The sequence below is a fragment of the Nothobranchius furzeri genome, chromosome 19 (assembly GCF_043380555.1).
Source record: "Nothobranchius furzeri strain GRZ-AD chromosome 19, NfurGRZ-RIMD1, whole genome shotgun sequence".
NCBI classification, from domain to species: domain Eukaryota; kingdom Metazoa; phylum Chordata; class Actinopteri; order Cyprinodontiformes; family Nothobranchiidae; genus Nothobranchius; species Nothobranchius furzeri.
In genome coordinates, this window is record NC_091759.1 from 15,281,309 (window position 1) to 15,291,936 (window position 10,628).

A 10,628-nucleotide genomic window follows, 5' to 3' on the forward strand; every position below is an offset into this window, starting at 1 on the left:
TAACAAGCCTTATGGATTTACTCTCAGGTGGATTATCAAAGTGTCTGCTTTTAATGTCACGCCTGATACTTAAAACTTTATTGTTATTGTTTTTGAATGCCTTTTAATTACGATCAGACACGAAGACAGGTGAAAGAGAAAGGAAGAGACAAAAGATGGGGGGGGGGGGGGGGTTCACAAAAATAAAAAATAATGAACAAGAATCTGCTTCTAGACCTGCAGAAAGAGAGAAGAAAAAAAAGGGACACAACAACAATTCAACAAGATCAAGCTATCACTGCATCAACTTGATGATGAACTATATAATCAACATTGTTTAACTGAACAATCACACGATAATAAATCACAGTGCATTAAGTGCCCACCATAGCCTTAAGACATGGGTTGAACGTGCCAAAGTGCATACTTATGAGAGCACCATGTGAGCACCTGTGTGTGTACACGCACTTGTTTATGTAAGGTTTATCTATAGGAGCGTCCAACAGAGAGTGTGAGGGGCCACAGATCTGCCCCCTAAAGATGTGCAGGAGATGGAGGGAGCTCCATGTCCCAGAGATCCAGGAGTTGCCCCAGAGCACAGGAACTCCAGGGAGACTGCAACCAGAAAAGCCCCTGTCCCCCTCGAGAGGCACAGAGGATCACCCCGGGGGGCCACAACCAGCAGCCGGCAGAGTCCCGGGAGATATCGGCGGCTAGCCCACAGGCCCGCCCGCAGCCTCCCACCCCCTAGCCGGCCGAGCCCGGGACCCAATGACCCTGGACCCATGGGCGACCACCCCCGCTGGGGACCCAGCAGAGCCCAAGGACCCAGACCCCACCAGGCAGCCACCGGGATTGATCAGGGAGCCACGACCCAGGCAGACCAAGGCACCGCACTCCACACCAGGTGTGGCAGGGGGAGGGGAGACGAAGATCTATATCATCAAAAGAAGTCCCAAGAGAGGGGAGGAGTCAAAGGCCCCAACTGACATATACAGTCATACACAAACACAGTCACAATTCAAAAATACTTTATTAATCCCAGAGGGAAATTGATTGCTGTAGTAGCTCAGAATAATAATAATAATCAAGTCATCAAAGAGTTGTTCTATATTACAATGGCTGTTGGCAGGAAGGATCTCCAGTAGCGGTCAGTGTTGCAGCCAAACTGAAGAAGCCTCTGACTGAAGACACTCTTCCGTTGTCGGACAGTCTTGTGAAGAGAATGCTCAGGGTTGTCCATCATTTTCTTGATTCTCTGGAGAATCCTTCTTTGCATTATCTCCTCCAGTGGTTCCACAGTCGTCCCCAGAACAGAACCAGCCTTTTTTATTAGGCTGTTGAGCCTTTTCAGGTCCCTGCTTCTGATGCTGCTACCCCAACAGATGATGGCTGAAGAGATTACACTCTCAACAACAGACTTGTAGAAGATGTGCAGCATCTTTTTACAGACATTGAAGGACCTAAGCATCCTCAAGAAGTGCAGTCTGCTGTGTCCCTTCTTGTAAACGGCTTTGCTGTTCTTTCTCCAGTCCAGTCTGTTGTCCAGGTGAACTCCAAGGTATTTGTAGTCCTCAACCACCTCCACTTCTTCTCCCATAATGGAAACAGTGTTTGACTCCACCCTGTTTCTTCTGAAGTCTAAAATCATCTCCTTTGTTTTGTTCATGTTCAATGTCAGATGATTGTTTCCACACCATGGCACAAAGCGCTCCACCAGCTCTCTGTACTCAGCTTCCTGTCCATCTCTGATACACCCGACAACTGCAGAGTCATCTGAGTATTTCTGTAGATGACAGGTCTCTGACTTGTACTGGAAGTCTGAGGTGTACAGGGTGAAAAGGAATGGTGAGAGTACAGTCCCCTGTGGTGCTCCAGTGTCACTGATCGCCTGGTTTGATGTGCAGTTCTTCAGTCTCACAAACTGTGGTCCGTTTGTCAGGTAGTCTTTAATCCAGGCGATAGTTGAGGCCCCCACCTGTGTCTTCTGGAGTTTCTGGCAAAGTACATCAGGCTGGATTGTGTTAAATGCACTGGAGAAATCAAAGAACATGACCCTCACAGTGCTGCCTGCTTTGTCCAGATGACAGTGGGTTGGTTGAAGCAGCTGGATGATGGCATCTTCAACTCCAACTCCATGGCGATAAGCAAACTGCAGCGGGTCCTGATATGTTCTAGTTTGCTTATTCAGGTGGACCAACAGGAGTCTCTCCAAGACCTTCATGATGTGGGATGTCAGGGCAACCGGTCTGTAGTCGTCATTGACTGATGGGCGAGTTTTCTTTGTAACTGGAACAAGGCAGGATGTCTTCCACAGGACTGGAACCTTCTCCTGGGGTCGAGGAACGGGTCCTGACTGTTGTTTGTGCTTATGGGCCAAATATCAGTTCAGAGTACCCACCCTTTTTGGAGTCCCTGGGACGAGTGCTAGATAGTACTCCATCAGGGGACTCCATTGTCCTGCTGGGGGACTTCAATGCTCACGTGGGCAATGACAGCTTGACCTGGTGTCATGGCTCTGCTTTTTCTCTGCTGCTGTGCTCTTAAGTGTTTGCAGGTGAGCAGGTTGGAGAGCCACAGCTGCAGCTGATTACAATCAGTCAGGCCAGAGGATATAAGGAGCGGTGTTGCCACACTTCAGCGCCGGTTGATACTCTATTGTTGGGTACTCTAGCTCTCCTCGCTCCTGTTTGAATCTAGCCTCGTGTTTTTTTTTCTCCCCTGTGCTCAGTTTATCCTCCTTGTCTGCTCCAGTACCAGCCCTGGATTCTTGCCTCTGCTTCCTGCTGCCTGAAGTGGATTATTACCCAACGCCACTCAACTCCTCTGATCTCCCGCTCTCCACTGCTCACCTGTTCTGGATTACTCTACTGCCTGCTATTCCTCTCCACCAAACCATCTCCGGCTCAGACCGGACTTGCCTCCCTCTCCTGCTCAAACCCCCACTTCACACAGTAAGACTCCGCCACCATTACTCCATGGTGTTTTCTTGGTTCTCAGTATTCATTTCATTATCTTCTGTTTTAGAATCGGAATACTCCCCCTGGCCCAGTTTGGATCAGCGCTCTTCGTTCTTGTTAATTTTTTTTATAATAAAACATTTATATTTGTACTCACCTCTCTCTCGGCTAGTGATTCTTTCATGTGGGTTCAAAGACTGCAGCCCGACACGACACCTGGAGGGGTGTGATTGGGAGGAACGGCCCGCCTGATCTGAACTCGAGTGGTAGTCAAACAACTACACAGCGGTGGAGCCCCGGGGGCGGATGAGGTTCGTCCTGGGTATCTCAAGGCTATGGATGTTGTAGGGCTGTCGTGGTTGACACGTCTCTGCAACATTGCGTGGTCATTGGGGGCAGTTCCTGTGGAGTGGAAGACCGGGGTGGTGGTCCCCATCTTTAAGAAGGGTGACCTGAGGGTGTGTTCCAACTATAGGGGGATTACACTCCTCAGCCTCCCTAGAAAGGTCTACTCCAAGGTACTGGAGAGGAGGGTCCGATCGATAGTTGAATCTCAGATTGAGGAGGAGCAAAGTGGTTTTCGTCCTGGCTGTGGAACTGTGGACCAGCTCTATACCCTTGCAAGGGTGATGGAGGGGGCATGGGAGTTTGCCCAACCAATCCACATGTGCTTTGTGGATTTGGAGAATGAGTTTGGTCCGCATATCCGGTAGTAAGTCGGACCAGTTCCCAGTGAGGGTTGAACTCTGCCAGGGCTGCCCTTTGTCACCGGTTCTGTTCATTACCTTTATGGACAGAATTTCTAGGGGCAGCTGTGGTGTGGAGTGTGTCGAGTTTGGTGGCAGGAGAATCTCGTCTCTGCTTTTTGCAGATGATGTGGTCCTCCCAGCTTCATCCAGCTCTGACCTTCAGCCCTTGCTGGGTAGGTTCGTGATCAGCATCTCCAAATCTGAGACCATGGTTCTCGGCCGGAAAAGGGTGGCTTGCCAATTCCGGGTCGGGGGAGAGGTCCTACCTAGAGTGGAGGAGTTTAAGTATCTTGGGGTCTTGTTCAAGAGTGAGGGTAGGAGGGATCGGGAGATCGACAGGCGGATTGGTTCAGCATCTGCAGTGATGCGGACGCTGAGCCGATCTGTCGTGGTGAAGAGGGAGCTGAGCCAGAAAGCAAGGCTCTCGATTTACCGGTCGATCTACGTCCCAATCCTCACCTATGGTCATGAGTTTTGGGTAATGACCGAAAGAACGAGATCGCGGATACAAGCAGCCAAAATGAGTTTCCTCCGTAGGGTGGCCGGGCTCAGCCTTAGAGATAGGGTGAGGAGCTCTGACATTCGGGAGGGACTCGGAGTAGAAGCGATGCTCCTCCGGATCGAAAGGAGCCAGTTGAGGTGGTTTGGGCATCTGGTCAGGATGCCTCCCCGGGGAGGTGTTTCGGGCATGTCCTGCCGGCAGGAGGCCCCCGGGTCGACCCAGGACACGTTGGAAAGGTTACATCTCCCGTCTTGTCCGGGAACGCCTTGGGGTCCTACCGGAGGAGCTGGTGGAGAAGGTTGGGGAGAGGACTGTCTGGAGATCCCTTCCATATCTGAATTGTATGTCCAACTTCAAAGTAGAGGGGAAGACCCTTGGGTGTCCAGGGCGCCCCTCGTGTTGCTACCCAACAATCCTCACTCACCGCAGCATCCACTTGGAGGAAGAGCATATTACTCCATGTCTTCCTTAGGAAAGCTGCATTCTTGCTACGGAAGAAGCTTAGGTGTTGCCATCATTCCTTTTAAATCCCTGGAGTTTTCCTGGATGTATTTCACCCGTGTCTCTCAGTTCTGCCGCGGTGTCCCGCTCGCTCTTTCCCAGGAGAGTGTCTTCGATCTGGGTGCGGAGGTATGTGCTGCCGGGTCGTCCGCTCCACCTTCCACCATCTTCCTTTTCTTTAGGTCCTCGGATGCATCTTGCGCGTTGTTATAAACCACAGGCATGTTGTCATAAACACTCAAAGTCTGGATGGGTACAAGGTTTGGAAGCGGAGTCCCTTCTCTTTTAAAATCCTCCTGGCTGAGTTGTACGCTGTACGTTTAGCTAAAATATCACTAGGGTAGTCTTGGTCAAAATGCATACGTCTTCCTGTCATGGTCTGTGTCTCCTTCTTCCTTATGTCTCCTTGTGTGCTCCATTCCCCTCTAAGAATCCCCTTATGTGTCTCTTTGTGTTCCTCATGTGTCCCCTGGTCTTCAGCCCTCCAGATTATCCCTCCCAGGTCCTGTGTTCCTTTGGTCTCCCCCAGTCACCCCTCTGCAGTTTTTATAGGTTCATCTTTTCATTTTATTAGTCTCTTTAGTATGTTTTCCCACAGGTTTTTGTAGTTTCCCTTCCCCTTAGAATATTAGTTATTTTTTGCTGGCTTTTCTTGTCTTTAGGTTTTTACTCTTAGGTCATGTTAGTTTCCTCCCTGATTAGTTAATTGCTTTCACTTGGTTTCTCTCCCCACACACCTGCAGCCTATCTGCCTCCCATCATGCCCCAGTGTATATAACCATGTCTGCGTCTCTGTCTGTCATTTGGTCATTGTTCTGTTGTCACCTTTGTCTCGTTCCCCCCTCTAGATTTGATCTTTGTTTTTGGATTCTAGGTTTTGTATTTTGGGACTCTGATTTTTGTGTTTTGGCTCCTGCCTTTTTGGACTTATTATTAATAAAATGATTTTTACGTTATTGCTCCACTAAGCGTCATCTGGTTTTCTGCATCTTCGGGTCCTAACCTCCTCTTGGCTCCCCATCGTGACAGAATGACCCAGCGAATAACCCAGATGTATCGCTATTACGGAGAGCAAGAGACCTGCCGGACATTTATCTAGGATGTGGCGAGCTGCGTGGACTTGAACTCCTCTGAGTTTAATAAGGTTTCATACCTGGTGCTCTGCCTGGGAGGCAGAGCCTTGCGGTGGGCCACCCAATACTTCGACATCCACCCCATAGAAAAGGTTTCGTTTTGGCTGTTCGCCAAGGAGCTGCTGGTGACCTTCGGCTACAGACCATCACCACCACCACCATCCATATGCATCTCCACAACTCTGATGTGCCAAGCCTTTACACCCTCGCCTGTTCCTGGCAGCGCCACCTCTCCGTCTCCGGTGGGCTGTCACTCCTCACCTCCCTTTGTTCCAGCCGGCGCCATCGTGGCATCTCCGATGGACCAAGTCACCTTACCTTCACCTGGTCCGGACAGCGCCACCTCCTCGTCTCCGGTGGGCTGTCACATCTCATTACCCCCTGCTTCAGCTGGCACCATCGTGGCACCTCCGATGGGCCGAGCTTCCACTCCATCACCTGTTCCTGACTGCGCTGCCGCATCCTCTCTGGTGGGCCGTCAATCCTCCTCTGTTTCTACCAACGTCATCCCCGCTCCTTCGATGAACTGTCCTCGTTGACGGCGTCGCAACCATCATCAGCTCCAGCCCGTCCACGAGGCTCCGGTCCAGCCCATCCACGAGGTTCAGGTCCAGCCCATCCAAGAAGCTCCAGTCCAGCCCATCCAAGAGGTTCCCGTCCAGCCCATCCAAGAGGTTCCGGTCCAGCCCGTCCACAAGGCTCCGGTCCAGCCCGTCCACGAGGTTCTGGTCCTGCCCATCCATGAGGCTCCGGTCCAGTCCGTCCAAGAGGCTTCGTCCCCAGTCCAGCCCGTCCAAGAGGCTTCGTCTCTAGTCCAGCCTGTCCAAGAGGCTTTGTTCCCGGTCCAGCCTGTCCAAGAGGCTTTGTTCCTGGTCCAGCCTGTCCAAGAAGCTTCGTCCCCGGTCCAGTCTGTCCAAGAGACTTCGTCTGTGGTCCAGCCAGCAGAGACTTTGTCCCCGGTCCAGCCTGCAGAGACTTTGTCCCATCATCAGCCTGCAGAGACTTTGTCCCCTCACCATCCTGCAGAGACTTTGACTCCTCACCATCCTGCAGAGATTTTGTCCCCTCGCCATCCTGTAGAAACTTTGTCCCCTTACCATCCTGCAGAGACTTTGTCCCCTCGTCCTCAAGAGTCTTCGTTCCCTCCACTAGAGTTTCCTGTGTCCCCACCTTCAGAGTTTCCTGTGTCCCCGTCTCCAGAGTTTCCTGTGTCCCCGTCTCCAGAGTTTCCTGTGTCCCTGTCTCCAGAGTTCCCTGTGTCCCCGTCTCCAGAGTTCCCTGTGTCCCCGTCTCCAGAATCCCTTCCTCTTCCTCCTTCTCCTGAATCCCTTCCTCGTCCTCCTCCTCCTGAATCCCTTCCTTGTCCTCCTCCTCCTGAATCCCTTCCTCTTCCTCCTCCTCCTGAATCCCTTCCTCGTCCTCCTGAATCCCTTCCTCTTCCTCCTCCTCCTGAATCCCTTCCTCGTCCTCCTCCTCCTCCTGAATCCCTTCCTCGTCCTCCTGAATGCCTTCCTCGTCCTCCTCCTCCTCCTGAATCCCTTCCTCGTCCTCATCCTCCTGAATGCCTTCCTCGTCCCCCTCCTCTGAAGTTCCCTCTACGTTGTCATCCTCTGAAGTCCCCTCTACATTGTCCTCCTCTGAAGTCCCCTCTTTGTCGTCTTCCTCTGAAGTTCCCTCTTTGTTGTTCTACTCCAGGGTCCCCATTCCCCAGGCTTCCCAGCTCCTGACTCCCCATCGCCGGCCCCCCAGGCTTCCCAGGTCCCGGCTCCTGATTCCCCGTCGCCGGCCTCCCAGAGTTCCCTGTTCCCTGGTTCCCCGTTGCCGGCCTCCCAGAGTTCCCTGTTCCCTGGTTCCCCGTCGCCGGCCACCCAGAGTCCCCTGTTCCCTGGTTCCCCGTCGCCGGCCTCCCAGAGTCCCCTGTTCCCTAGTTCCCTGTCGCCGGCCTCCCAGAGTTCTCTGTTCCCTCCTCGCCCGCCCTTTTGGGTTGTTTTTTGTTTGGTCCCTCCTCTCCCACCCTGTGGTTTCTCGTGTCCTGTTTTGTCTTGTTTTTTGTCTGTGGTGTTGTTTTGTTCGTGTTTTTGGCATCTGGTATCCGCCCCTTGGGGGGGGGGGGGGGGGGGGGGGCACTGTCATGGTCTGTGTCGGCGTCTCCCTCATGTGTCTCCTTGTGTGCTCTATTCCCCTCTAAGAATCCCCTTATGTGTCTCTTTGTGTTCCTCATGTGTCCCCTGGTCTTCAGCCCTCCAGATTATCCCTCCCAGGTCCTGTTCCTTTGGTCTCCCCCAGTCACCCCTCTGGAGTTTTCATAGGTTCAGCTTCTCATTTCATTAGTCTCTTTAGTATGTTTTCCCACAGGTTTTTGTAGTTTCCTTCCCCTTAGAATATTAGTTATTTTTGCTGCTTTTCTTGTCTTTAGGTTTTTACTCTTAGGTCATGTTAGTTTCCTCCCTGATTAGTTAATTGCTTTCACTTGGTTTCTCTCCCCACACACCTGCAGCCTATCTGCCTCCCACCATGCCCCAGTGTATATAACCATGTCTGCATCTCTGTCTGTTGTTGGGTCATTGTTCTGTTGTCACCTTTGTCTCATCCCCCCCTCTAGATTTGATCTTCGTTTTTGGATTCTAGGTTTTGTATTTTGGGACTCTGATTTTTGTGTTTTGGCTCCTGCCTTTTTGGACTTATTAATAAAAGGATTTTACATTATTGCTCCACTAAGCGTCATCTGCTTTTTTGTATTTTTGGGTCCTAACCTCCTTTTGGCTCCCAATCGTGACACTTCCTTTTAGCTGGATTTCTTTTTTAGCCCACGCCGAGCGGAGGATCTTTTCTCCCATCTTATACTCCAAGAAATATATCACAATGGATCTAGGGTTGGCTCCCGGTAATGGTTTGGGGCCCAGGGAACAGTGACGGCGCTGAATGCCCAAATTACTGTCCGTTAGGGAGAGTTCTTTCTTCATGAAGGTCTCGATGAACTCAGACATGATGTCCCCTTCCTCTCCCTCTGCTATGCCATGAATACGTATGTTGTTCTTGCGTGAACTGGCTTCCAGGTCAGATATACGTGACTGGAGGTCCTCTTGCAGCTGGAGAGTATAGCCGAGGACGTCCTTGGCATCTGCGGCAATTTCCTCCATGCCAGCCACCCTCTGCTCGACTTCCTCGATCCTGTTTGTGGCCTCTTTCATGTCCACAGCAGTCTTGTCAAGTCGTCTTCCCATGTCTTTTCTAAACTCTGTCATTTCTGATTTCACCAGCCCAGTCCGCTCAGTTGTTTCTTTTTTCAAGTTAGCTTGAACTCCTTTCAGCTCCGTGAGAATGTTCGCTTCAATGGCCTCCATAGCTCTGTGTGGTTTTAGCTTGCTAGCGCTGTCAGCTTCTTTCGGTGAAAAAACCTCTTCCTCCGCATTTTGTAGCTGAGTTCCTCTTGTCCTCCTCTTACTACCCCCTGGCATACTATTATAATTATTGTCAATTATGTTTTAACTTGTCAATATCAGGGGGTAGTTAAGCCGCATGGGAGTCAGTAAATTATGCTGCTTCCTGCCTCGCCTTCATCTGGAAGTCCTTTCAGCAAAACATCAATTTAATCAAAACATTTAATTCAACCTAATTTTTGACCAAAAATCCTCACATTTTTAACAGAATTTTGTAGGTTTTATTCCAAAACAACTAATGTCCCCGATGTAGCCTGGGGCACTTCCTGCAGGAATGTTGTTCTGCCTGATTAACCATGTAATGTGTAATGAAGATGGTGTAAAGGGTTGGAAAATAATGTTCAAATTAACCAATTATATTAATAATATTAGAGTGGAGTAGTTTTAGGACTAAGGTATTTAATTTCTTTTTATTACTGTTGGATAAAAAATATCCCAGACATAACCTCGTTTAACGTCGCTGTCATGGACAAAGCTGTCAGTATGAATTTCTGTCTTAATTTTGTACCTTTTAGAAACGAGTACAAATAAAGAATTGGATGTTTTGTCTAGAATACTGCGATAATCTAAAAGAGTCTTGTTTTATAACTTGTGCTTTTTTAGCAAATCAAAAAGGATGTTTTGCTACCTGTTGTAAACTTGCATCCTTCATGTTTTTATCTATTATTAATATCAAGCAAATTAAATGTATTTACTATGTTACAATACGTGCATGATTGAATGATGTTCACAGAATTTGTAATTTCATTCTTAACTGTTTATTTCCTAATCCAGGGTCCGTTTTCGAGACGGACTAGCGTTGTTTAGGCTGCGTGCTGAGTGTAGTCACCAGAAGCAAGCATGAAATACCGATTTTACACGGATCATTTAATGGCTTTTTTCTCATTTGACTATAAAGGGAGTCTATGTGGGTTTTTCCTTGAGGCAAAGAAGACCAGATTCACACTAAGCCTGTTACAGAAAAAATGGATTCCGTTGTTCATCTTCAGCCATTACCACAGTCGAGGAAATAATCAGCCAAGAATAAGCCTCACGCATAAATGTGCTTGGCTCTCTGCTGTTATCCAGCAGAGACAGATCAGTCAGCTCTGATTAGACATGCAAGTATCACATACAACTAAAATACATATGTCCCAGCAGGGGGTGCATCCCAGGGATTTTATTGATTGCAGATGGATAGATTAGTGTGAATGTCAGTTTCTGAGCTCAGCATTACAAGCTGAAGTGATTTAGATTGATTTGTACTGCAAGAAAGGCTGGTGCCTTTTTACTACATCTTGTAAAATTATTATACTTTCTATGATACGATATTGGTGCTGCCACATGAGTAAAATAATTTCTTGTTTGTTGACAATCTGACACTG

At 49.4% G+C, this 10,628-nt stretch overlaps 1 protein-coding gene across 3 annotated transcripts; it reads left to right on the forward strand.

Annotated features, from left to right (window-relative positions):
• Positions 1-203: 203 nt before the first annotated feature.
• LOC129164544 (uncharacterized) lies at positions 204-5,805 on the forward strand. Of its 3 annotated transcripts, none has more exons than XR_008564089.2 (3): positions 204-2,644; positions 2,734-2,933; positions 3,007-3,091. XR_008564089.2 is itself a non-coding variant. In XM_070547666.1 (3 exons), the coding sequence occupies exon 3, from the start codon at positions 3,627-3,629 to the stop codon at positions 4,902-4,904; it is 1,278 nt and encodes a 425-aa protein (XP_070403767.1). In that variant the 5' UTR covers positions 1,615-2,644; positions 2,734-2,933; positions 3,007-3,626; the 3' UTR covers positions 4,905-5,805. The 3 variants fall into 3 exon arrangements, 2 of the variants coding, with proteins under 2 accessions (XP_070403767.1, XP_070403768.1); XM_070547666.1 differs by having other exon boundaries at positions 1,615-2,644; positions 3,007-5,805; XM_070547667.1 differs by lacking the exon at positions 204-2,644 and having other exon boundaries at positions 2,659-2,933; positions 3,007-5,805.
• The last annotated feature ends 4,823 nt before the right edge of the window (positions 5,806-10,628 follow it).

Coding starts and splice junctions, on each gene's coding strand:
- LOC129164544 (XM_070547666.1), top strand. CDS start 3,627: ATGAGTTTGGTCCGCATATCCGGTAGTAAGTCGGACCAGTTCCCAGTG.